The 27,845-nt window shown below is 39.6% G+C and overlaps 1 protein-coding gene across 3 annotated transcripts in view; it reads left to right on the forward strand.

Moving 5' to 3' along the window:
* Positions 1 to 367: 367 nt before the first annotated feature.
* FOCAD (focadhesin) overlaps positions 368 to 27,845 on the forward strand; it is a 127,735-nt gene continuing 100,257 nt past the window's right edge. For 2 of the 3 annotated variants that reach the window (XM_067316124.1, XM_067316126.1), the window contains exons 1-6: positions 399 to 452; positions 7,985 to 8,074; positions 11,105 to 11,179; positions 12,743 to 12,897; positions 17,063 to 17,167; positions 25,656 to 25,757. In XM_067316124.1, the coding sequence (XP_067172225.1) occupies positions 8,003 to 8,074; positions 11,105 to 11,179; positions 12,743 to 12,897; positions 17,063 to 17,167; positions 25,656 to 25,757 (509 nt within the window). In that variant the 5' untranslated portion in view covers positions 399 to 452; positions 7,985 to 8,002. Of the gene's footprint in view, positions 453 to 7,984; positions 8,075 to 11,104; positions 11,180 to 12,742; positions 12,898 to 17,062; positions 17,168 to 25,655; positions 25,758 to 27,845 lie in introns of all 3 variants that reach the window. The other variant, XM_067316125.1, reaches the window with a different exon arrangement.

Genomic DNA, 27,845 nt, shown 5'->3' on the forward strand with positions numbered 1-27,845 from the left:
GAAGGGGCTCCCTCCCCCCAGGAGGGCCCAGCATGGCAGGCAGCTGGGGAGCAGCGAGTGCCCGCGCAGGCAGCCCCGGACATGCTGCGACGCCAAGTCCCAGCTGGGTGGCGGGCCGCCATGGCAGGAGGGCGTTCAGCCGGGGCGCGGCCAGGACGGGGCCTGAAGTGTAAAGGTCGGCCAGAGAAGGCCTCAGCCGCCGCCTGCCCACGCAGGTAGACATGGCGCCTCCCCCGCCCGGAGGCGCCGGCACGGCCACGTCGCCTACACGCGCAGCCGCCCGCGCGCATGCGCCAGCAGCCGCGCAGCCGCCCTGACCGCGGAGCGGGGAGGGGGGGGGGCCAATCTCGCGCTGACTCACCGCCGCCTTCCAGCCGCGGGAAGGAACTGACGCTGCCGAGCGGCGGGACGCGCCGCCGCCGCCGTCGGGGGAGGCCTGCGCGCTCGGTGAGGTGAGGTGAGGTGAAGTGAGGGCGGGGGGGGCGGGGGGGGAGGGGGCTTCGCCGCCGCGGCCTCTGCCGGGGCCCGGCCGCCCGGGGGTGTGACCGTGCCCGACCGGTTGCGAGTGTCGCCCGGTGCCGGGGCGGGCTTTGCAGGGGCCGCCGGGCCGCGGCGGCGCGGGGGCCGCGGTAACGGTTACTCAGCTTTTTATCCCCCCTCCCCCCCACCCCCGTCGTTTTGATGAGGCCTGAAGCGCCGCGTGCGCCCCTGCGCGACCTTTGGGCCGTTGACGGGTGTTCTGGGGAGCGGTTTGGATGCCGGTTGCTGCTGGGGCTGGCTGGCGCGCCTGTCCCTTTGCATTTCCGCGGCTCGCTGTGTCACAGGCCTGCGTGGGCGCAGCTGGGGGTATGGCCCGGCGCTGCGCAAAACCAGGCAGTTTAGGTCCCGCGCTGTAATGACTACTGGGCTTTTAGTAATGGCTATTGGAATTTCTTCTTTTTAAGAAAACAAACTCTTGTTTTCTCTTAGCATTTACAGATGATTTTGTTTTACCAATATTAAGGTATAGATCAGTCACCAGTAGCTCTCAACTTTGTCTTTCTCTACAGTAAGTGGACTTACCCTTCTAACAAATATCAATGTATATATTCCTGTAATAGGCAGCACTAGTAAAACAAAACTTTCTCCAGATCTCCTTTAGTGTTGGCTTTGCGCATTCAACAGAGTGGCGGGAGCGTTTGTGTGTATAAGTCTATGTATTCTCACTACTCCAGTTTGGTAGGGACACCAAGTTGAGTCAAGGGTCCTTAATAATGAGCAAAAAGCAATAAATATGGGAAGTGTGATCTAAATGCTCCCAATGAAAAATTTCTGTGCTTTGTTATATAGTCTTCCTTAACTTGTATGTTACAGTAATTGCTTTCAGTAAACTGATTTAGCCCAGGTCGTAAGCTCTAATACCAAGATAACCACTGTCTGGTACAGCTGCATTAGCATTGCTTGTACTTAAATAACATTATGTCACTTACAGTTCAATTTAACTGTGCCAGGGAAACAAACAAGGGCCCCTTTCCTGTAGCTTGTCTTTTTTCTTTTAGTCTTGGGTGGGGCAGAAGTCTGTCTGTCTGCCGAGTTGATGATGTAAAGTGCCTCTTCAGCACTGAGGATAGGTAAAATACAGCTCAGGACGAACAAACAAAAACTTGTCAGGACAAGCAAAATGTAGTTAGTTACAGCCTAAAAAGAGAGGCTGCTGACCTATATAAGAAAGGTTTTGGGGACGTTTAGGGGCCAGAGCATCCTGACTGAGACCAAGCTATTTTGTCACTGTCCTTTGCAGCATATTAGAAGAGACTGCTGTAAGAATCTGCAAGATAATTATTCCTTTTCATAATATTCCTATGTAAGTTTTATATCTTTTTTTCAGGGGCAGGGGGGAGAATTGAGATAAAACTTTTCATGTGGAATCAGTTCTGGATAGGGATGGATTTGTTTTAGGGTGATACTGCTTACTTTGCAAGAACAGTATTTTGTATAACACTAATGGTCTCTGACAGGTGTAACATGGAAATAAGTTATACAGTGTTTTGAGAATTATGAACTTTAAAACAAGTTGTTAGGTGTATGTGATTTTTTTTTTTTCTTTTTGGGACCAAATGCTGTCCCAAATGTCACAAGCTGGGGTAAAGTTTTTAAGTAGTTTTCAGAGCAGGTGCTGATAGGCCATAGAGACCGTGGTAAGCTGACATGCTGTGGCCCTCCAGGTTTTTGTGGTAAAATACGGCTAAAAATAGGAAACTTTTCTGCTGTTGCTTTTCCAATTCTTGGGATTATTGTGTGGCAATTGTGCCATTCATGGGAAGGAGAGAAGGGGGTTGCAAGAAATACTGATGCTAATATCTATTTATAGTAGTGCCTTGGCATGCTGACAACAGTAGGCGGTAATCAGAGTTTCTAAAACTGAGGAAACAGATCAGACTTCAGTGTATTTTTGTTTTTTTGATTAATAGGAAGAGGTCCCTGAATAAAGTAGCTATCTGAACTGAAAAAGAAAAATCCCTTTTTGCTTTCTTTCTTTCTTTTTACAGTTTTAAAGTTTTGACCTAACCTTGATAGCTTTTATGAATTCAATGCTGAGAATGCAAGAAATTAAGTTAAGAACAAGTGAGCTTAGGCTGAACCTTACTAATAAGAATTTTCCACACAGACATGTCTTCCTTTTCTTTTTGCATGTTAAGGAAACAAGCCAGTGGTTTGGCATAGCTGACTCCAAAGTTAGTGCACGGTCACGCTGTTTTGCTTGAAAAATATTCTTCTTAACCCCACCTTGTAGTGGTGGTATTGTTAGCAACTGATATGCAGGGATGAAAAAGCAGATGTTTTACAAACTCCAGGTGTAGATACTGCTGAGGTTCTGATTTATATCTTATGATTGGAATCTTCTGCTGCATGATTTTGCCTATCTTTAGGTGCTCAGTTCCGACCTAGAGCAGCTGTGCTTCTCCTAGACATGCTGCTCTTACCGTCTTGCTGTCTGATTATAGCATCATTCTCAGAGTGCACAAATGGTTGTATGATGTTTCTATGGAAGTTATCTGGCAAGGGGAGGACCAGAAATGATGCACTGAAAAGTGGGATATAGATGAATAAATGGCATCATGGGGAGGTGTGTTTAGTTTAGCAGGTCCTAACCATTTTTTGTTTGTGGTGTTGGACTGGTAAGTTTGGTGGGCCTCCAAATGCTAACGTGAATATTAAATGTGTTCTTTCAAAGTAAAATGTATTTTATCAAAGGGTAGTAACCACAGCCCTTTGATTGGGAACCACTTCTTTAAGGTTTTTCTTTTGGTGATTCTAAATGCACTAAATATTATCTGTGAACTTTTCCCCTCTTTTTCTCAGAAGGGTGAAATGTTAGTGGAACTCTGACAGCACTGGAGGTGTCTTACATGATCTGTTTCCTTGGGGGGTCTCAGAGTCAGCAGAGAGGATGTAAGTGTGAATAATCCACTGTGAGAAGGAGGTCGTATTTTTGCTCAGATGAATAAGTATGACATTATTCCTATAGGTTAGCAGGAATATAAAATAACACCTAATGTATGTATTGTACTAATACAAAATTATAGCACTCAAATAACAGCTTAGTGACTAAGAGAGCTATTCTATTATGTAACTGAGATAAAAAACTTTCTGCCCTCTGTGCAAAACCCCCTTGGGAAATGTCATAATAAAACAATTTATTTAAAATAAGTTTTAGTCTGTTTGGGGTTTTTTTTCTGCTCATAGTACTTGGCCATTAAGTGTTACAGAGCCAGGTGTATTTCTTCCATATATCTTATAGTTTCTAATTCTTCTATGTAGTTTTTAAAGAAAGAAAACCTTCCTTGCTTAGTATTAAGCATGTAGGTAAATCCTTGGCAGAGCCTTTTAGCGTGGACAGAAGTGCTTTGGTAACATCATTGTGGTACTTGAAGTTCTCCTTGTAGAAAGCATGAGATTTCTAGCTTGTCAGGTTTCCAATACTATTGTGTTTCTAACCCGCTCTTGAAAAAATACTGTTAGAGTTGGAGGCAGTGGATTCCTGCATTTTTACAACGTTTTACAATTCCATTGCCATCTAAGTTTTGCAGTGATGCACAGGGTGGCCTCTTTATTTCTGATTGGTCAGGTTCCCAATTATAAAGTTCAGATCAGATACAGCACAAGCATCTGTCTAGATGAGGATGCAGCTTTCTCTCTCATTCCATTCTGTGATGTTATTTCCATCTGGTGCCTTTAGCTGAAAATGGGTAGAGTGCAGAAAGAGGAGAGTGAGGAAAGAGAGTAGCAGAGTACAGATCCTGAGCTTCAGGAGAACAGATTTTGGCTTACTCAGGAAACTTGTGGCAGGATCCTATAGGAGGCAGCTCTGAAGGTCAGAGGAGCTCAGGAAAGTAGGCAGGACTATAAGCAAAACATCTTTCACTTACAAGAACTCAGGAGACCAGCTAGATATAATGGGAGACTACCTTGGTTAAACAGGGAGCTCCAGTGCAAAAGGGCAGCAGACAGAAGGCAGAAGCAGGAACAGGCTACAAAGGAAAAATTTAGAAACGTTGCCTGGGTATACAAGGATGGTGTTAGAAAAGCAAAGCTCAGTTGGAGTTGAAACTTGCAAGGGATGTTGATGACAGCAAAAAGAGCTTCTGCTGCTACGTTAATAGTAATAGGTTGAACATGGAAAGCATAGATGTTTTCAAGGTGCAAAGAGAGCTGGCCGATGCCCTTGCAAGGTTGCTCTCTATCACCTTTGAAAGGTTTAGGAGTTTGAGGAAGGTCTGCAATGACTAGAGAAATGCAAATGTTGACTCATCTTCAAAAAAGGCAAGAAGGTAAACCTGGGGAACAGCAAGCATATTGGACTCACTTCAGTCCCTGGGAAAACCATGAAGCAAGTCCTCTTTGAGCGTGTTTCTGGGTGCATGAAGGAGAAGGTGATTGGAGGAGGATCCAGCAAGCTACTGGCTAGTGAGCCTAACCTTAGTCCCTGGGAAGGTTATGGAGCAAATCCTCTTAGAGGCCATTTCTATACACATGAAAGAGAAGGTGACTGGAAGCAATCAGCATGGGTTTACCAAGGACAAATCATGCCTGACCAACCTGATTGCCTTTAGTAAAGAATAAAATGATTTGATTTGTGGTCAAGGGGAGAGCAGTGAATGTCATTTACCTCAACTTCAGCAAGACTTTCAGCGCTGTCTCCCATGGTGTTCTTGTATCAAAGTTAAGATGTTACAGCCTGAATGGGTGGCAACCAGATGGATTAAAAAAAAAGCAAACCCAGACTGGTTAGATGATTGAACTTTGAACATTGTGGTTAATGAGTTCTACTCTGCCTGGAGGCTGGTCTCAAGTAGGGTACTGTAGGGGTCTGTCCTGGGATCTGTCCTGTTTAATATCTTTATCAGTGATCTGGAGGAGCAGACAGTGCATTCTAATAAAGTTTCAGGTGCTGGACACAAATTTGGGTGTACCACTCAATATACTCAACGGCTTGACTGCCATTAAGATGGACCTTGGCAGGCTGGGGGAACAGGCTGACAGCAATCTCACAAAATTCAACAAGGATGAACGCATGGTCTTGCCCACAGCCGTGACAATACATGCTCAGGCCAGAGAGGCTGAGGCTGGCTCTCTGGGAGCAGGGATGGCCTCGGGGCGCCACACAGCAACTCCGGCACCAACGGGGAGGGTGTCAGGGGGATGTAGCCAGGCTTGGCAGAGCCTGTGTGGAGCAGGACCAGGACAGCCAGCATGCAGGCAGCGCTGGGGCTCCAGTGGGGATGGCAAGAAACTTTTCCCCCCAAGGACAGTCCAGCAGTGGAGTTGGGCCAGAGAGGTTGTGCTGGTTCTGTTCTCAGTGGTTGTCAAGCCCTGACTGGGTAAAGCCCAGACCGGCCTGCTCTGCCGCCATGGCTGAGCCTGCTTTGAGTGTGAGGTTGGACTAGAGATCTGCTGAAGTCACTTACAGCCTGAATTATCAAGTAATCCCATAAAAGTGCAAGGTGTTCTCTGCACACAAGCAAGTGCCATCACTGAGGATGGATGCTGAAGACTGGAGGACAGTTTAGATGGTCTTTAAATTCATTAACTTCTGCTGATTCATGTATTGCATTCTAAATATCTTGCAGAGGTTTGGTATAGACCAATTTAAATTGGGGAGCTGTTTCTAATAGGAAAGAATAGATTCCTAGTCTGCCTGGAATAATTCATTTTTGCAGCTTATGAAGGTAGTGTGCTTCTAATGATCTCCTACTGTTTCTTCTTTTCACATGAATAAAAAAAATTACTTGCCAGCTGGTAATGTATAATTCTAGTGTGTAATAAAAAAAAAAAATGTCCGGGTGGGAACCTTCCATTATGTTGCAGATTGTTATGTAAATCTGGAGGAGGTCCAGGGTTGTGTGTGGCTCAGTTTGTATATACAAATAAGTTGAATGTGTTCAGACCCACTGGACATGCTCAACAAATTTAGATGTGCCCATAATTGTTTGCTGTGTTGATATTTTTTTCCTTTCAAAAATAGCAAGCTGTTAACTCTAGTTTAATGTGTGTTAGTTTATTATATGAATACCTACTGTCTCAAAATGCAATGAAATATACTTTAAGCCAATGCAAACCCATACATGCATCATCCTGAATGGAGTTAACTGGTTTATTCTTAAAATTGTCAGAAATGTAATTCACAAGTAGTAGGGAGTATTCTGCCAGTATAACTGCCAAGGATTTTATATTCACTGAGGTGGTAACTATTATTAAATTTCCTGCTGTGAATGGAATTTGTTCTGGCATGTAGTGCATTTGCATGTTTCCAGGTTTGATCTTGTCTTTTTCAAAATTAATGGCAAAATTCTTAATTCACCGCATCAATAGCATATCTTGAAGCTGGAGTACTGTGTGTATATATTTTGCCTGAGTGGTTACTGCAAAGATTTAGCATTTCAGGGAGTGCTGGATTTGGGTTTTTTTTTTTTTATTTTAAAGAAGCCATATGGCTTATCATCATATGATGTGCCTGAAGGTGTGTTTACATTGAACTGAAATGTCTGAGTACTTGCTGTTTGCCACCAGTTTCAGCAGTGTATAACAAGGCAAGCTGGTTTCTGATCTCCCTTCAGTTTAGGTTCCTGTGTGCATGTGAGTGCCTGCATACACCAACTTCCTGAGAAACTTGGAAAGTTTGAAAAATTTGTTTTTCTGTCAAGTGTTCCAGCCCCTAAATACAGTTACCACTTACAGTATCACACAAGCTTATTTGTTTTACTTCTGTTTTTGCATGAAATACTTGTAATATTTGTGGAGAGTTTTACGTTTTAAATCATGTTTCAGGAGCTCTGAACAGTCCTCATGCATCATATGGCTGTGCTGCATGGAACTATTCACAAGCAGTAATGTATTTGCTCCAGATTTAAGAATTGGTGATGACCTGCTCTTCACACAAGAGCAATAGATGTTCATCATTTCTTGGGTTTAAGCCTGTAAAGTAAGATGCTGTGGTGGACTTCAGAGGGGGAAAAATGCGTCAGTGTTTTGTTTCCATTTTAACTACAGCATGAACTAATGGATTATGGAAGAATCTTGAGTTTGCATCTCTGCCACTCACTTTAGTTATTTGTATGACTTCAGGAAAGCTATTTAACTTTTTGAGGTGTCTTTTTAGCTACCTGCAGAATGAATGTGCTTATTCTCTGTCCTTATTATTTAATGCAGTAACTTTCAATTCCTTGATTTGTAGACCTCTAAAGTTTTCAAAGAAATTATGTATGCCTCTGGAAATGCAAATATGTGAGTTGCTGTCTGGCATATATAAACTTGCTTTTCTTAGAAGTCACCAGCTCTTTAGAAGTAGTTGTGAGCTCCTAGAGGTTGATGGACCAGAGTTTGAAAATCACTGCTTTAATGCTTATGTCTGCTGTTAAGTGCAAAATGAATCTTGAGTATTTTTTTTCTGTAAATAGCATACTTTCTTGCCTAGTCCTAAGCCTTTTTTTAATGTCTCTTGCAGAGTATGAGTTAGTGTCATATGACAGAACCAAAAATGTCAGACGATATCAAGAAACGGTTTGAATTTCCTAATACGCTTATTCAATCGCAGGTAATTGATTCTTTTTTTCTTTTTAATGTTAATTGTCTGTGAAACCTTTGTTACAAGGCCTACTGCCTGGCTGGGTAAGGAAGCCATATGCTTTTTGCTCCCAAGCCAGGAACCTATAAAAGTCAAGTATTCTCAAGTTGCAAAGAAAAGCTGATTGTACCAACTGTATAATGCAGACATTGAATATAACTGCTCATCCCTGGAAAGACTCTACTTTACAGAGAAATCAGAAACTTTCCAGGACTGAAAGGTTTAAGTGGTATCAAATGCTTCATAGGGTCTTAATGACCCTATGATCTTAAGAGAAGCCAGGGGTTACCAGATGTCATGTGTTGGGCTGAAGTCCTTGGCAATACTTTACACAACTGTCTTTAGAATGGGTCTGATTTTCTCCTGTGTGGTGAGAGCTAATGATGAATTAATGCATTCTTGTCAGTCCTTGATGAATAACCATGTAGAGCTCCACTGTGATCAGCAGACTAAACTCCTTTATTTTCAGATCCATACACTGGCTGCCCATCATATCTGTCTGAAGCCTTCTCATGTAAATAAAGTTTTTATCTTAATACTTTTACTGGACAGTGAGGAAGAGAGTAATAGGCTCTGTTTAAAAACAGAGCTTTCCTGCTTTAGACATTTCTCTTTTTTTCAGCATCAGAAATGTATCTGTTGAGCTGTAAGATCATAGCTAACTTCCCCCACTTTCTCTTCCTTTTTGTTTTAGTCTTTCTCCTTGCTTGCCTCAAAAACTGTATGCCATGAAATGTATTTTGAATTCAAGGTAGTACTTGTAGCCACTTGTTTGATGGAGGAAGTTGATGCGAATACAGTCTGTGCAACCTGATGCCTCTGTTGCATTTTCACTTCAACTGAGGCTGCACTGATATACAATAATCCAGTTTTAAAGAGAGATGCAGAGGTCCCCTTCTGTTCAGCTTGGCATTTAGGAGAGGATGGCATGTCCCTGAAAGCTAGAGTTCACCTAAACTCTAGCAAAATGTCTTGTACTACTGATGAGTTCACATCATCTAACTTTTATGAGTAACACTTGGCATCTTTGAACCAGTTCAGTTTTCAGTGCAGAAAAATGTCCAGTGTTGCAAGGGGTGCATGTACTGCTAAAATCTTTTTTGGTCTACCACTACAGCTGCTTATCGTTAAGGGTTGCTAGTACTGGATTTTGTGTTATTTTGATTATTTCACTAGCTTCCACCTGTTTTCTGTGGCTCCTCAAAAGCATGCCATAATCTTCAAACTATCATCAGGTCAGGATTTGACTTCCTAAGGAACCTCTTCTCTTTTTGGGACCAACCAAGACATCTGCTCTGTGGGAAAAGTAACTTGCAAAGGCAGGGGTCAGTGAATTCAGGGTGTTGAGAATAGTTTTGTAGGTTGAAAGGTTTTGCTGATTAATCAGGTTCTTGGAATGCAGTGGGCTAATCTACAGTCTGACTTTCCTGTATAGGTTATTGCAAAAGCTTCTCTCTATTGATAAGCTTTTTTTGAGTGTAATGAAAATGGTTTTAAAGATGCAGATGTCAGTTTATATTTGAAATCTCTTATGAGCAGGAAAAAAGAAAAAGAAAAATCATAGATGATTTGCTTCTAAGTGCACTAAAATAAATCTAATCTGCGTTGGAAGCATGTGGCTATTCTTGCAATGGGGTAGCTGCAGAGAAACAGAATTATTTGACTTTGTCCCATTTTTTCTTATTCAGTTTTCACAACAGCAAGATGCCCAGAGAATAAACTGACTAGTTTTTGTTTGCTTGTTTGTTTTAGTCAAGATCAGGTCATTCATAAAATAAAATGGGAACACACAAACATCACTTTTCACTTTCAGATTATGTATCCAAACTTTTGAAAAGCATAGTCCTTGTAGTCTAGGAATGTTCCTAGTGTCATCTTTTCTGGAAATGTAAATTGTTATCTGAAAGTGCTACTGCTTATTGTGTCCAGCTAGCAGCTAATATCTAAAGCAGTGTAAATAAATGCTGAAGGAGAAGGAACCTGGAAACATTTAAAATAATCTATCTTCCTGTCTCTCTACACACTAACAAAACAGAAATGCTGGTTTGGATTTTTTTTGTCTTGTTGGCTTCCCAGTTTCGCTTTGCCTGCCCTAAGGCATTAGCGATGAGTCAGAAAACCAAAGCCTAGATTCAAACACCCTGAGGCTTTTGAGGCTGCTTCGGTATTTCAGTCCACATTTATATTTTTAAAAGCAGACTAAGGAAATCGGACATTCCTTCTATTAAAATAGAATGAAAAGTTTAATCTTACATCCCAAATGTAAATGTAAATTCTTTAAGCCCTGTTTAAGGAACAGCATTTTTTTGGAGGACCTTAGAAATTCAGGTATGAATCTTGTTTCGTGATCTTTTTGCCACGGTATAGCTTATGAGGAATACAGTTTAAATCAAACACCTGCTTAAAGTAAATAAAGCATTTCTGGCAATAGATATACTGTCAGATATGTAAAGTGCCTAAGCACTAGAGTGTATTTATGGTTAGTGTTCTGCTGAAGTGCTGCAAGACTTTGGGCAAGTTGCTTAACTTTGGGTAAGTTGCTTAGCTGTGCTCTGTTTTACTACCTCTCTTGCTTCCTCTGCCTTGTGTAGTAAATGATGCAGTATTTGCCAGTGCATGTAAGTACACTGAGATCTGTACAGTAATGGAGCTTTAAATGTCTGTTAAAGCTAATACTCAGGAATTGCAGATAATTTAATGTATCTGGTTCTAATCTTAAAAGAGGTTCTGTACACAGAGGCCCTTATATTTATGTGGAGCCCTGTGAAGGCTTGCTTCTCTTGTGCAGCAGGCTAACAGTAAAAGGTGATATGGCAACATTATGGAGGTTTTTGGCCCTAAAATACACTTCAAACAATAAGTTTGCTATTGTTTCTAGTTCTTGCATCCGTATCTTCCTTGGCCATCCTGTCAATACAGCAATGGTATAAAGTCTTCCTAATGGAGGCATGAAAAATAATATTTGATCTGTATGTGGTTTTATTTCTTTTTCTTTTGTAGGCAGTGGCTCATCTGATCGCTGCAGTACTGAAAGAAAATGTTTCTTCAGGCAAGATAAGACAGGCCTCCGACCAGGTCTGTGCTATTCTTTCATTTCTATCTCTTCTCTCCTGTCCATAGATGCTTACCTTTTTCTGTGGATTCTTCAGTGTGCAATTTTAATAAATCCTGAAAGTTAGGTAAGGTACTCAACAATATGTTTCTGGGCATACAGGTGGACACTGTAAATCTCTGAGATCAGAAGAGTAGTTTTACTTCATGCTAAATAGTATCAGACTGGCGAATACTAACATCTAGCTATGCTCAGTTGAAGAGAGTTTTATTTAAGTATATTTGCATTACCATGAGTGAAGATTCTGTCTCATGGTGAGCCATTTGAGTAGAAAAATTTGAGCAGAAAATTCTTTTATGTTTCTATCAAAATTTCAAAACATGTTGGATTTCACATATCAGCATTGGTGTTTGTTCTTTCATGTTAGTAGAGCTCATACTTTCTTTGGAGTCAGCTTGATGCAAGTGTGTACTTCTCCCTTTGGTTTGGTCAAGCTTGGTTAAGTGGAGGTCTCTCGTGTTAACAGAGAGGCATATGAAAAGCTGACATTTCCAAGTGTCAAAGTAATGCAGAAGAGGGATTAGTTAGGATTTCCTTCTCTTTTTTCCTCTCCCAAAGCTGAGTTGTACAGAAATGAGCAGAAAAAGGAGTTTTATGGATTTTTTTTCCCCCAGTCTGAAAACCAAAAACTAACAAACCCAAAACCAAATGTGAAAAAAGCCAAATTTTGATATGAGGACATGCTGAAGGTGCATAGTTTTTCTAATAGAAGTTCCCTTAATGTTCATGATCACATTCACAAATATCATTCTGTCTTGAGCTAGAAGGTGACTCCTCCTTCCTCTCTCCCCCACTTCTGCTTCCCCCTACTACCCAGACAGTTATTGAACAGAAAACCAGTAACAGCTTCTAAAATATTAATAAAATAAAATGGTTCCACTTACACATTCCATGCTCCTTTTTTCAGTACAGTTTCAGTGTTCAGTTGTTTAAAAATATTTTGCTTGTTTCTCCTCTTGAAACATACTAAGTCACCAAACATCGATCCTGTGAATGCAAGTTTAGCATCAAAATAAGTAGTAGGTTTGAAGGATACTGCCAAATCTTTGCATTTACCAGCAAGTGGAGAGAACTGAGGGCTTCATTTGATGAATAGAGATGGCTTGCCTTTGGATAGCTCTTTGTATACCACCCATAGCTGTTTGCGCTACACCCTGTTGTAGATGTGGTTCAGTTTTACAACAGTTCCTGAACTATCTCAAATTACAGCCTAATTTTTTAGGGAAACTAAAGTTACTGCTAGTTTACCTGAATAGGCCACGTTGCAAAATTCTTATGACTTATTATTCCTCAGAGACTCCTGTCCCTACTGCTGGGATAAGCAACTGGGGACAGCAGACTTGGGACCTGTCCTCAGGAAGGCCTTTCTTTGGTCACAGATGAGTTCCGCAGCTTCCTCTTTTGTGCTTTATAAGACTTCAGAAGAAGTTGTTGAGTAGGGCTTTACTTAAAAGTGCTTTTGAGATGAACACAGAGAAATTCATGTCAGCCTTCTCGTTGCTTATTTCTTCTTATTTTGATTTCAGACTCCGGCTCTGAACTTGCTCTGGGAAAAGTGCTGCAGTGAGAATGTGACCCTGAGAACAGCCTGCTCTGAAGGATTGGTGACACTTGTTGCAGAGAAACACGCTGATCTCAGCTATGTTCTTCATGGAGCTCTCAACTTAATTCCCTCGGCCAGGTAGTGTGTTTGCTGGATTCTGTCATTCCTTTTGCTGTTTGCCTTATACATGTAGTGGAAGAGGTGCGGCTCTGTGGATGAGAGCATCTTCCACAGGCCCTGGCATTAAGGGCTAATTTTGCCTTGCCCTTCTGCCAAAGGCTGTTGCTACCATCATAGCAGTGGCTGTGTGGGTCTGTCTCTTGAGATAAGAATTCATAGACCATTCCATCATGGAAGCTGAAACTGGTGGTAGGTTAGGCTAATACTCTGAACTTTGAACTGTAGCACCTCAGAAATCAATGCACTGCCTAGTTTTGCTGCCCCTTTCATGGGAAAGGGGAAAGAAAATGGCAGCGACCTCCATCATGGTATGGGAGAGGGGAAGTAACTTCCTAATCAGCCCAAATCACCAGTTGGTCACCTGGAGTCATCATAAGGCACTAGCTGGAGATTAGGGATGCTGGATTTGTTCCCAGGTTTGCTAAAGAATAAATCACTTTACCTAACTCTGAAGATATTTCCTCTTACAAAATGCTACAAATATGATGCTAACATCTCTCATTGGTGTTTTGAATTAAACTACCTTTGCAACATGCTGAGAGAATGCAAACTGTTGTATGCATAATAAAACTTCCAAATGGGAAGCTAGATGATGTTTTGGGAGGATGTTTCCATTCAAGTTTTCCTTGGTCTGTTTCTGTCTCTCTTCAGACTTTTGGCAGATGTATGGATTTCAGTAATAAGCCTTTCTATTTCCTGCCTAAATAATGGTAGTGTCCTTGCTTAGTCAAGGCTACTAATTGATGCCACACCTGCTATGTATTATGCTGGTGGCTTCAGCATGGAGGTTGTAGGAACCATGCCATTCAAGATATGTTTTTCAGTCCTCCTAACCTTCACACAATTAGTTTTAGGCTGAGGTTTCTCATCTGAGCCAAAGGTGAGTCTAAGTTTGAGAAAACTCCTGTGAAACACTTCTGAAGAAATCGGATCATGTTCAAAAAATTCTGTTTGTCCTTGTGACTGACTTGTTCAAAGTTGGGTTGGAGTTAGGATCTTGTCATGGTGATGCTGACTCTATGCTGAGTTTACAGTATTTGGATTTGGATCTGTAGGAAAGTTTTTGTAAATTATATGTATATATTTATAATATGAATAATTTCTGCAGACTACTGTCGTCCAAAGGACAAAATTCAGCTAGTTCAATCTGGGGTCAAAGGAAGAACTTGAATTGTTAACAAGAAGTTAAACCTGTGCTTTAGATGATGAGAATCTGAGTCCTATGGCATAATTGGAGAGAAAGTTTCATTAGCTGTGGCTCACAGACTAAGAAGAAAGTGAAATTCCTGTGCAGTCAAGCATTTGTTGCAGCATCAGCAATTTACATGGGGATGTAATGTTAATACAATTTTGTAATTCAGGAAAAAGAAAGTGTAAAATGGGATATTCAAGACTGAGTTAACCTTAAAAACAAACTTGTGGTATAGCAGAGTTAAGGGGCTTGGCTCTGTCCCCATTTCCACACCATTCTCAGCTTTTTCTTTTTGAAACAGATCCATGTGCGAGACCAACATCATGTTGGCTGCTATGGTAAGTGCTGGCTGTGCTGGCAAATCACCCAGGAACCTTTTTTACTTATATTTTTGGCATTTCTTCTCAAGCTGCCACAATTCAAACCGCATCCACTATGGATTGCAAAGCAGAGTTTTTATAGCTTAACCACAAAGGTCTCTAGGTTTAATATGTCTGTAGCCCCAGGAGTTGATTAACCTAACAGTTTCCGACTGCTTCACTTCAATGCTGATCCATTTTTTTGTCTTAGCCAGCTGTTCCTTCATTCTATTCCCTGCCAAGTTTTCATGCAGATTTGCTCTGGGGCTTTGCACTGCTGGGTGCACAGTGTCTTTGAAAGAAAGTAAACATGAAATTGGCAGCCAACAGAAAAGCATATGCAACTACTGAGCTCCATTCAGTACAGGATGGAGCTAGGTGAATGTTTTATTGGTAAACGCTACTTGTTTTGTGTTCTCACTTCTCTCCCTTCTCTGTTATGATGAATTTAGCAAGAGCTTAGTACGCCTGGTGTTTTTTATTTTGTCAGATGTATCAAATTCTGTGCTAGGGAAGACAAGTTGCATTGCCAGTATGCATGTCCAGTGCTTATCTGTGTTGACTTTTTTGTGGTTCACACTATCTGCTTATTATGCAAATGAAAAACTACTCTTGTCTCTGGCTTATCATCCATATTTGGTTTCTTATAGTCCATGTTTGGTTTCTTCTGAGGCTCCTGAAGTCTAAGCTTCAGGGAACATCCTGAGGGAGATTCTTCTTCTCAGTATGATGACAGTATGATTTCCTCTGCTGATAGAAATCATCATAGGCCCCTTCTGTTTTAGTAGAAGGAAAAATTCTGTGGTCTGTATTCAGTAGTGGATAAGCATAAATAATCAAGTTAGTTTATTCAAAACCAGTGAAATAATGAAATTATTGTAATATCTAAGGAATTATTGCCATACTATATTCGTGTATAAGTGTTCTTAAAATGCTTTCCTCACCTGAGCATTCATGCCTACAGTGAGAGCAAATCTTGGCAATATGTCATGCCAATGTGTGACTTTAGTTCAGGAATTGAATACAAAACCTAAAGCAGGTTCTGTTCCTCTGTTCTCCCCCTTGCATCTCACCTGGGAATTAGGTCCAGAAATACTGGAATTCCAGAACAATGAGGCCTGCTTTCTAGTTGTGTGTTTTATTGCTTGTTTTCTCTCTCTTCCTAGTTACTCTGTTGAAATTGAGGGATATGCTATCAGATTTACCACTTAACTGGCTCTTTCTAGTCTTAAATTATCTAAAAGGTTAAACACTTTTCCCCTTCTCTCTATACCCATTCATGTGTCTTTTATTTACTATATTAGGGTCAGTAAACCTACTATGCTCCTCTTTTTTCAGCTGCTTGGCAAGAGGACTCTGCCTAACCTTATATTTTCTTGTATAATCATCATTCGGTGTTTTGATACTCAGGTGTCATGCCAACCTGTAATTTTAATGATTACAGGCACATCTTATAACTGTATTCTATCAGCATTGATCTGGGTCAGTGTTTTCTAGCACTGTTTGCAAGAGTATGAAAAAGACACAGCAAAAGGGAATATACTTCTCTGCCACTATTAGGAGCACAAATCTGAACAGTTTCTGGTAGGAAGATTCACTGTGGAATCTGTGGTCATTCCATGGTGGACCCTATCAGCTTACACCAGACATTCATTCTGGAAAGTCTGTTTGGAGGTGGTGATGAGTATAATAAATATCTGAAAGTGAAAAGTGATGTTTGTGTGTTCCCATTTTATTTTATGAATGACATGAGTGTGGGATTATGATTCAATAATTAGATAATACTTTGCCTTTTTCGTTTTTGAATTTTCTGTGAAGTATATGATAAATATCAAGCCATAAGTATATGGGAAATATCAAGCCATATGATTTTTCTTTTAGATTAAATATTATTACCTCATCAGAGGAGGCTGGTGACATTTCAAGTATTGTCTCTGTGAGAAGTGTGCTGATGTATTTAGGCTGGTCCAGCCTGTACGTGTCAAAACTTAGTTTCTTTTAATAGTGCCTATGTAAAGTCTCAGTGTTCTTAGATAGAAATTGCATAAATTTGTTCAGATTTTTTGCTATCACTTAAAAGTCTAAATTTACATAGGTCCATTCATAATCAAAGTCCTTTCTGAGGAGGTAATTTTCAGTGTAGGGGATTTAGATGCTTTCTTTTGGTAGACAATTGCATAGTTGAAATTTCTGTGTACTATGATGGGTGTTTACCCTTATACGTGCATTCAGAGAAGAGCTGATTTTCAGGTTTTACCATATTTTAAAACACCAATTTCAATCAAATTAGGGACAGAAAATGTACTTTTGGAATGATTTTCTTCTACTAAATCCATCAGAGAGATAAATTAAATTCTTATCTTTGCTATAGTATCATCATTTTGCAAAAAGAAAAGCAAAAGACATGTGGATGCATGACTTGGCCAAAATTTTGGAGCCAGCTGTGAGGAGGTCCTTAAGGAGAACTTAAGTCTTCCTGGGTGTCAGTTTTGTGACTGGGTTCCTCCTCTTATGTAAGAATCAACTAATCCAGCTCTGTACATAATAGTAATGTATTTCTTTTTGCCAACAGGAATGTGCATGGTTTGGTAAAAACTATTTGGAAATTACTACAAATGCAAGCTCTTCAGCTGGGAAAAGATGGAGATGAGACTGTCTGGAATTTGTATGCAATCAGGTGAGTTTCACATCAGTTTTGTGTAGACACCCTCATAACTTCTTGTCTGATTTCCAGCAAAAACACAGTGTTGATATTGGCCTTTAGTCCCCTTTTTTTTGTAGTTTTGACCCTGCTAACCAATTTTGACAAAATTTCATAGTAGAGTAGTAAAGGTTCAAGAGATACTAAGTCTTGCAAACTTCATGGGAGGAAAAAGGTGACTGCATAGAAGACAAAGAATCTACCTGATGGGAAGGCTGCATTTTTGAACTTAGCGCCTGTTACCTTTATAAATGCCTAATTGTGGGGGAAAGGTGTTCTTCAAAGTTCAAGTCCCTCTGGACACTAAACAGCATAAGCCAGTAATCTCTCAAAGAGGAGGTCTTACTAGTCCCAGTCCTCACAAAACAAATCAGTAATTTATCGCAGCCGCCACTATGTATGCTTGGCAAGTGTTAAAACGATCCTTAACATACCGAGAACTGATGTTCTCTGAAGCAGTCTTTTCATTCCTTTGGACCAGCAACAACAAGTGAGACAGTTTTAGCATTAAAGGCAAAGACTGCTGTGAAGCAAGTAGAATTACCAGAATGTATGATTGCCAAAGCTTAACTTTCTGAGGTGTTTTGCTGCATTTTTAATCCAGCTCTGGAACTGCTTCAAGGCCTTAGTTATGATATTTAAGGATCTCACCGGACTAGGTCTGGAATAAATCTAAGTTTCTTTCTTTTCATAATGTGCTAAAACAAAACATGATTTAGGTAACAGTCCCAGCAGAACTGAGCTTCCTCTGTTTAAGAGAACTCCTGAATAACTTATAATGGTGTATTTTTAGTTGAAAGTTTCAAGGAGTTTTATAGTACAGAGATAAGATTGCCGCCAGAAGCTCAAAAGGGGATAACAGCAACAGGAGGGCTGTGTGAGTGGGAGAGAAAAAACAAATTTGAGGACTCGTTCATATGTAGTAGCTGGATGATATGGTGATAGTCCCTTTAATGACACTTTTATTTTGAGTAGACTGCAGACTGCTTTCCTCTCACCTGTTTTTTCTGCTTTGTTTCTGCTGTCAAAGTAAGGTTTCTAAATGCTTTTACTATAAAAGAGGTTGCTGTGTAAAAATGATTTCAAAATGCATCCAGAGCTACTAACATAGAGCTCCTTGTCGTGCAATAGCAGTCTTCATAAAGGGACATCTTGGTGTTTCCAGCAAGCTCTACAGAAACCATGAGTCAGTGTTGACTTTCATAGGCACCACTGTATCTTCTTCTGGAGAAGATCCTAGCTCTGGTAGAAGTCATGAACTTTTTCAAGGTTTTTTTTTTTTTATGCAGGTAAGAGCTATCAGTGTAGAAATGTTGTAGCTGTACTTGTTTAAGGATATAAAAGGCAGGTTTTGGTAAAGAGGAGTCATGTCTTTACTTAGACAAAATAAAATAGTAAGAAATAGAGGAACAAGCTTTGGGGAACTTGATGCAGGGCTTGCATTACTGAAATCTGGTGTACTTTTGTTTTTCTAGCTATATCAGTTCTTTCTACAAAGGTTAGGCTTTTACAGAACAGTTTTAATTGAGAAGGCAGGTATTGAAGAATAGTGAGATGGAACTCTTTTGGAAACTTTTTCCCTTTAGTAGTAAACAAACTGTTTATTCAGTCTTCTGGTGGAAGAGCCTACGTTAAAGCAACTTAATCCAGTCTCCAGTGAAAAAGTAGACTATGGCTGGAATGTAGAAGCAGCCTCTCCCCAGGTAGGCAAAAAAAAGACCTTTTTTTGAAGAAAAAGTACTGGTAGCGTACAAGGAAGGTGAATTTTGACATTTCAAAACTGTTTAAATTAATAGAGAACTGAAAATAAGCACCAGTCTTACACTTGTCCTAGACTCAGCCTGCTTTTGTTTTCTCCTTTTGCTTCTAATTAACTTTACTGAAGGGAGAAGTCAAATTTGCTGTTTGACTATGTTTCAAATATCTAATGGATCAAGGCCCTGTGACTTGATCTTTCAATTTCTAGTGTGAAAAAAGGTGTGTCTTTATTCAATGACTTGTTACATAACAATTTTTTATAGTTTACTTCTATCAAGTACTATAGCTTATTTCTAGCTAATTACTGTATTGCTCCTAGGGTTATTGCAAAGCAGTCATTAAAACTTAGTTTTGGAAAGAAAAATGAGAATATATACAATACTCACAAATAGTACCATCCTATTGTAATTATCCATATAATAAGGTGTCAACTCAGTGCATAAGTATTCCATACAGAAATCATCAATGGAGAATTGAAAGTGTTCTAAAGTAGTTTGCTATTGTCATCTCTCTTAGGACATTTTTAATATTACAAGGTAATAATTAAAAATGCCTTTCATATGTTAATTCTAGACAATATTATTATTATTTTTAAATATAGTTTCTCATTGAGATTATGTAATGTCATGAACTGTTCTTGGAAAGAAATGGGAGAAAATAATGTCTTGTAATTTGGGGGATTTGTCTAGTTCTTTTATCTCATTTTCTTTGGGGAAGTTTCTGTAATTTTAATGCTATGATTCTCCACTTTCTAATCAACACTGGAAAATAGAGAAGGGATTATCCTTATTTTTTACAAAAAGCAGGAAATGTTCATTTGACCCAATTAAACTGGTAGAAAACTGTGCCTTGCTTGTCACTTAGTTTTGGTCTCCCTAATCCTTTTTAGTAAGCTCTTTAGCTATCTCTGTTGTGTTTTGTTTTTTTTTTGGGGGGGGGGGGGAATTGGCGGGGAGGAAGGACTAATATTCCAAAGATGGTGAAATATCAAAACAAATATGCAGGTCTTTTTTAAAGATGTGTAAAATGAGTGATGCAGTTTTTAAATTGGCATATAGATTGCTTTGCACTGTTGTTCTGAGGTTGGGACCAGTTGTAGCAGAGACAGAAGTAGCCTGGAGGTTGGTCTCACTATGCACTAGAATTGGGTGCTCCCTATGGCTTTGTTATCTCTCTTATCTGACGTAAAGGTCTGCTGATTTCATATGCATATTAACATACCTGTCCAGTAACCTAAGCTCAAGTTGCATCGAGCAGGAGAGCAGGGAGGTGAGATGTTTATGGTAAGCCTTGTCAGCGTTATCAGTCCAGGTGGATTATAGCATGCATTTACCTTTCTGTTAAAACATTCATGAATGGAGAAGTTTCCCCCATCCCAAATCCTTCTCGTACAGGGAGCTGCATTTTACTTAGAACTGTCTTGCACTTTGTTATGCCAGTAATCAGTTTGTACTGATAACATGCTTGATGATAAAAAAGAAGACTTTGATATGTGTTTGATATATTTTACAGTAGGTTTATTATTTTTGGTGTTTGATCAATTTGGGGGAATATAAGGCAGATAACATGCATTTCAGATTTCAGCCAGGTGTTCCCCTGGCCTGAGAATGTGTGTTTTATGAGTGAAGAGATAAAATGTAGGATTCTAACTGCTAAACGCATTTGTGATGCAAAAAATAATTATTTTTCACCGTTGCCATCTTGAACTGAATTTTGTCATATCTCTACTAAAGCCTCACGGGTGGGAGAATAATTGTAACAAGAAATACAGTAAATGCATTCATGGAGAATACTTAATTACGTGAAATAGATTTTCAGCATTATCAGGCTAAAACACAACTTTGGCTATACATTTTTGCTGAAAGTTATTAACATTTGCTTTAATGAACTTATATTTTACATTATTCTTAGTGATTCACCATGCATGTTTTTTATTGTCTAAATGCTGGAAAGCTGCACCTCCCATGTCTTATCGGCTTACAACCAACACTCTGAAATCAAAATTCAAAGCAAGCAGAAATACTTTAAAAATGCATATCTGATGGAGTAAAGTGCTGTGCTGTGTTTCTGAAAGGACCAGAATCACAGCTGTATACATGAAAATGCATGGTAACTACAGACATTGTTTCCTCAGACAGAAAAAGCAATCTGTCACTGAATTGATGATGTAAATCAAATTGTAATTCTCCTGCATTCAGAGATAAAGCAAGAAGTTTGAGTTGACTTAAAGGTTAAAAATAACTTTTGCTTTATTGTTGCCCAGCATAAGGTTAATCTTTCTCTCCCTAGACACTCATGAGTTTGCATGTGGATAGTTGAATCTAGTTGTTCATTTCACTTTATCATAAGTCCTTGCCAGTGGGATCAGTATAGTAGCATTTTTATATCATTTAAAGATATACATCTTACAGTGCTCTGCTAGCAATGCTTTACTTAGGGTTGAAAATAAATTTCCATATACACATTTCACTTTTCCTACCACTAATAGCATTATCAAGTGGAATTTTGGGGAGCTGCACATTTTCATGTTTCATTATTAATCACTAGGCACTCTAGAGCTTAGGTTTTTTTTATCATCCACCTCAGTGCAGTCACATTAGTCTCAGAAGACACAAAATCTGTACATAAAAGGCTTATTTATTCTGGACACTAGGCCATTTTAATTTTAGATTTGTAGCGTTACATGCTCCTACTTTATGAGGGTTCTACTGACTTTAGTATCACAGCAGCATTTAGATGATTAATATTTTCTTCTAATTCAGAAAGGTGATTAGTTCTTTTAACAAAGATCTTGAAATAAGCAAGTGCTGTAACTCTGTATGGCTTTACAGGGCTATGTTCTTTCAAAGTCCCAGCATGATACGTGAATAATATTCCTATTTTGCTGCCCTAAAAATGATCCTGTCTTCTGTCTGTGATTCTGCTGGTCTCCAGTACCAGAGAGTCAACACATTTGTGTCTTGCATGCTGTTGTCTTAAAAAGTTGCAAAGGGGCATTAGCTTTAGCTTTTCCAGCCTTTGTACACAGATCGTAAGAGACTCTGCACTTTAACAAAAGATTTGCAAAATTAAGGAAGGTGGACATCATGAAGGCCGTGTAGGTAAGTAAACAAATTTTAGAGAAGTGAATGTAGGAGGTGCTGGACTAGAAGTGAGGGACAGATCTGTAATATATGGACAGTTTATGGTCTTAATTAACATCTGTTTTCTGAACATGATGCAAATACTCCAGCACATCAGCCAGCTTTCTGAAAGTCCCTACTTGAAATTCTTTATCTGCTTGAATAGGAACACACCTGTTTGGAGGAAAAACTGAGCAACAGAGGGAGAATCCAGTGCAAAGAATTCCATTCTGTGCTTGGTAAACTGTTCTAATGCCTGATTTTCTTCAGTGAAATTTCATTCTCTTTTTCTACTCTGAATTTGCCAGTTTCAAATCCAAGCTTCTGGTTCTTGTTTCCTAGCTTGACAGTTTTTTCATACTGCTTGACAGGCAGTATGAAATCTGTGTTCTCTATGAGGATGCTTAGACTTCTATGACACTTATCCTTTAATCTAATCCTTAATAGCTTGGGCTTACACTGAGATATGTATTTTCCCAATCCTTTAATTGTTCTTAATGGCTGTCCTCTAAACTTCTCCAGTTTTCGGAAAACGTACTTGAAGTGTGGACAGCTTAGCCTGTAAATTGAGGGAAATAATTGTGTATTTTACTTAGTGTGCTTGTTAAATGACACCTTATTGTGTCCAGTTTTGGGTCTCCTGGTACAAGAAAGAAGTGATAAACTGGAGTGAGTTCAGTGGAGGGATACTAGGATTGTCAGAGGGCTGAAGCATATGCACTGTGCAGAGACAGTGAAGGAGCTGGGCCTGTTTAGTCTGAGATATTGCTTTGGGGAGACCTAACAGCACCCATCCAAGCACTGAGAAGAAGGTTACCACAAGTGCAAAGCCAGGTTCTTTACTGAGGTGTTTGGTGGAAGAATGATGGGCAGAAAGTGTATGTTGAAATAGAGGAGGTTCTAACTGAATATAAGAAAAAACATTTCACTGTGAGCAGTGGAGCAGGTTGCCCAGAGAGCTAATGTAAATTTCCCCTACATTGAATATAATGCTGAAATAAGTTGTCATCTGTAACTCTTGGAATTATCCCAGTCACAGGCAGCAAAAGACTACAGCTCTGAGACTGAAATCTGCTGTGACCACTGTTTTTTCTTCCATACCCATTAAGTGAAGGTGCTTATCCTGCTTTCAAGAGTGTTTTTGGCAATTCCAAAGAGTATGCCATCTAATGTTCTGTTTGTTAGAACAAGAATCATTAAGTACATGAAATTATGTGCTTTCAGGCTGCTGAATGGTTAGGAAGCCGAATTCATTATTTTTTTACATTTCTCTCCCCTTTTTGGTCCATATGATTCTTTTTAAATGCTAAAATGGCACTGGCTTACAAACTGTTCAGTTAATCCAGGTAGAAATCTGGACATCTGCTCCTGAAGAACTTGTCCAGCTACTTTATTTTTACTTCCTTCTCCTGCGTGTATGTATAGTCTCATTATCTTAGCACGAGATCACTTCCAAATTTAACTTGTTTTCTTCTTATTACCTGCCTGAATAGCTTGAAAGCTACTAATTAAAGTATTTTTATAAAGATTTAAATACAATATGTTAAAGTACTCTCCATTTTAAACTTCATTAAAGAGGTGGCAGACATAAGAACAGAGTCTAGCTATCAGGTTCTATTGCTAAATTTCCTTCTGTCTTTAGGCATAATAGCCTCTTAATAGCTCTCAGTTTCAGAAATCCATACAGATACTGAATGTTTTTGCTCAGTCATTATCTGCGGTTTTTCTTTGTTATCAATATTATTAGTTCTGCTGTTTGAGTCCTCTTCCTGAGAATGTTCACATGCTCTTGTTTACATACTATAGCAATATATTAGCATTATTTGCTGTCTTTAAACTTTCTTGGAGATAGTGAAAAAAGATCTTTGGTTATACTTTTGAGTCTTAGTAGTGTACAGGTTCTAAAGTGTATATATATGGGATGACTTAGCAACAGTTTTCTTTATCTGATTTGACTGTATTCCTGAGGGTTTCATGCTGTTTGTTTAAAGGCACAGTTGCCTTCATGCCTAAATAGAAATTACCTGAGTATGTTTTAGCCTTCTTCCTAACAAGTTTTATCTATAAATATCCTCTTGAGTTAGACCAGCTGTGTCTGTGCTGATGTCTTGAGCACTGCAATTATGTCTCCCTCAATAAATAAAAGCTATTTTTTGATGGCTAAAAGCATATTACCAAAACCTTCTGCTTTGTGAATATCCTTCAGTGGCAAACTGTTTTGTAAGTCAGAACAAGATTTCCCCCATTTTCGCACTGTAAGATCCAGTGCAGTTTGAACCTTTTGGAGAGAAAGAGTTCACCAAAAGTTACTTTCACTTCAAGTATTTTTGAGATTTTTATTAAAAGAAGTTTATTGCAGAATCTAAATAACCTTCAGGTCAGCGCTGTTACCTAAATTACACAGCTACAGAGTTCAGTGTGTCATATTTGTCTGTAGTCTTCTACTGAAGTAGAAAGAGCAATGTTTGCAGTTTGCTTTGTTGGTAGCTTTATTCTGACCAGATCTTGAAGAAAACAAGAGGAATTAAGTACGAAAAATATTCTGTAACCAGCTTGCAAAACTCATCAGACTTTTCATTCAGCTAATGGTGATGCTTACTACTGTCTGACTAACCGTCAACCCAGTTAGTTCCCCAGAATTCTAATAACAATAACATTGAGAATGCTAAAGTAGCATAATAGGCAGCACTTCATTTAGTTTAAACATATTTGTCTATTAGATCTTTTTTTTTCAGGAAAAAGATCTATGGGTGTAGCATATCTCTAAGGTGTCCTGTTTACAGCAGATGGGTATTGCCTCTCTAGCTCGCTTAAGAGAAGCCTTAAGGCATCATCACATTATGTAATTCAGCTACACTCTTTAATGAAAAAAAGAACTGTTAGTCTGATATTTATGTGTATTTAATTTTTTTGAAGATATGGGACTCCTGCAGATCTCAGTTGCATCACCTGAAACTGGGATTGCTTAGTACTGCTCGTAATGACCCTTGTGACTTGATGCAATGCTGTTATATATGAGCATGTCTAAATGTATGTTTGTGTTTGTCTTCTGTAATAGACGATATGCCTCAGCTCTTGGGCTTTCTTCTCTTAACAGGTTTTTAAAAAAACATTAACAAACAAAAACACCACTATAAATCCTTTCTAAAAGGTTCATTCAACTACATCAGTCACAATAATATAATTAACAGAATTTAAATGAAACCTAACAGCTTCTTCACTTGCAGTGTTCCAGATCTGCTGTTCTGTGAGCTCACATGCATGAAATTCCAAAAAAAAAAAAAAAAATTGAGAGCAGATTTAAAATGGTAGGTCTGAGGAACAGTCACTGTGGTTAGCTTCAGGGATGGGAGACTTGTACCTGTGGACCCAGACTTTCTGAATAAGCAATCAAGTTTAATTTTGTTTCCCAAAGATCCTGTGAATATTGTCTTTTTATCGTATGACGGTCTTGGCAAAGCTAGTAATGGCGTTAGTAATGGCAGGGGGTTAAGTTGTCTGTTTCTACAGCTGATTTTATTTGTGGCTAGTTGCATGCTCACTTTCTGCATTACGGATCCAAATATGATTTCACTGTTTTTCAGAAACACTCCTCATCCATTAATCAGTGTGCTTGAAAACAGACCTGATTGCTGGCCAGTTCTCCTGCAGCAGATAACAGCATTTTTCCAGCAGTGTCCAGACAGGTAAATAAACAGACAATCCTACAAAAAGCAGCAAGCAGAGGTAACTAAATCATATCAATGTAATTTGTTCTTGAAAGCAGCTACAGTGGTAGAGAAATGTATGCAAATGGTAAGGATTTTATCTTTAGAAAAAGATAACTTTAAAACTTAATTACACAATTCAAGGGCTAAAAATGGAATCATAATAAAATGCTAGGATACATTTTTTTAAGAACTGGAAAAAATATTTTTCTACAGTTTTTTTCTTAACTTTTCTATTTTTTTTTATGGATGGGAAAAATTGTGCAAAGTTTATAATGCCTTTGGAATTTTTTTGAAAGGAGTCAGTTTTGATTAAATCTTTTTGTGAATGTCTTTTGCTTTGTAAGCGTGTAAAAATAGAAGCCTAGTAAAGTTAGAAAATTGATCCCCATTATATGTTAGATATTGTGGCTACTTGAACTATTAATGAAAAAACAGCTTACTAATCCCACCAGAAACAATCCTCTCCTATGTATGTTGGCATGTGGAGTTTTACAGGCATAAAAAATTATCTGTATTAACCAAGAAGCCAAAATCTTGACAAAAGGGAAGACAGCTAAGCAGGTACAAATCATCTGTACAAAATGGAGGATGATACAGAGAAAACAGAAGATCAGATCTGTTTGTCTATTTTTATTAAAGGATGATGTTTTTAGAAATTAGGTATTCTTCCTGTTTAAAAAAAAAAAAAAAAAAGGTACAGCCTTATTATAAAATATCTTTAACAAGAAACAATCCACCCGATAAAGTAAGGCAGAAGTACCTTTGCCAACAGGCTGGCCAGCCTGGTATAAGGAGGACTTTAAACTAGGAACCGCATGGGAGGGACGAAATGACCAATGATCAAGTGAGGAAGTACTGGATGAAGTTTGCAAGCAAAGGGTCTAGGGCGATGTGAACAGAAGGGACCTCTTAATCAACAAAACATAGTTGAAGCAGAATCACCCCAAGCATATGTATGTAAAAAAAGGAAGCACCTGTGGGACCACTTTAGGGGGAAAGCTCTCATGCCCTTTTAGGGAGATCGGCATACTGAGGTGCCTCTCTGAAGTGCCTATACACTAATGCACACAGCATAGGAAACAAATCAGAGGAATTAAGAGGTCTGCATGCAGTTACAGCTACAATCTTATTGGGATCATGGATGTGTGGTGGGATAGCTCATGCAGCTGGGGCATTGCCATGGATGGCTACAGGCTTTTTAGGAAGGATAGGCTGGGACAGTGAGGAGAGGGAGTTGCCCTCTATGTGAGAGAGCAGTGGGAATGCCTGGAGCTCTGCCCAGGGATGGTGAGGGGTCAGCTGAGAGCTTGTGGGCCAGCATTAGTGGGCAGCCCAACAGGGGTGACACTGTGGTGGGGGTTCTGCTGTAAATCACATGATCAGGATCAAGAAGCAGTTGAGTCTTCTTCAGACAAGTGGAAGAAGCTTCACTTTCACAGACCTTGGTCCTTATGGGGGATTTGAACCATCCTGATATCTACTGGAGGGGCAACACAGCAGAGCAGAAGCAAACCTGGAGCCTTCTGGATTGCACTGACAACAACTTCCTGGCACAGGTGATGGAGGAACTGATGAGGGGAGATGCTTTGCTGAACCAGATACTTATAAACAAGGAAGGACTGGTTGGGGATGTGAAGGTCGGAGGCAGTCTGGCTGCAGTGACTGTAAGATGGTAGAGTTAAGGATCCTGAGAGGAGACAACTAGGCAAAAATCAGGATTACAACTCTGGATTTTGGGAAAGCAGATTTTGGACTGTTCAGGGATCTGCTGGAAGAATCCCATGGGATATGGCCCTGGAGGGAGGTGGGCTCCAGGAGAGCTGGTTAATGAATTCAAGGATCACCTCCTCCAAGCTCAAAGCAGTTTGTCCCAACAAGCAGGAAATCAAGTAAAGGCAGCAGAAGGCCTGCATGCATGAAAAAGCTCCTCCTGACTAAAGTCAACTAAAAAGAAGAAGCAGATAGGAGGTAGAAGCAGGGACAGGTAACCTCGGAGGAATATAGAGACACCATCCAAGTGAGATGGGGTTAGGGAAGCCAAAGCCCACCTGTATTTGCATCTGG

This window comes from Apteryx mantelli, chromosome Z (assembly GCF_036417845.1).
Source record: "Apteryx mantelli isolate bAptMan1 chromosome Z, bAptMan1.hap1, whole genome shotgun sequence".
In the NCBI taxonomy this organism is placed as follows: Eukaryota; Metazoa; Chordata; class Aves; order Apterygiformes; family Apterygidae; genus Apteryx; species Apteryx mantelli.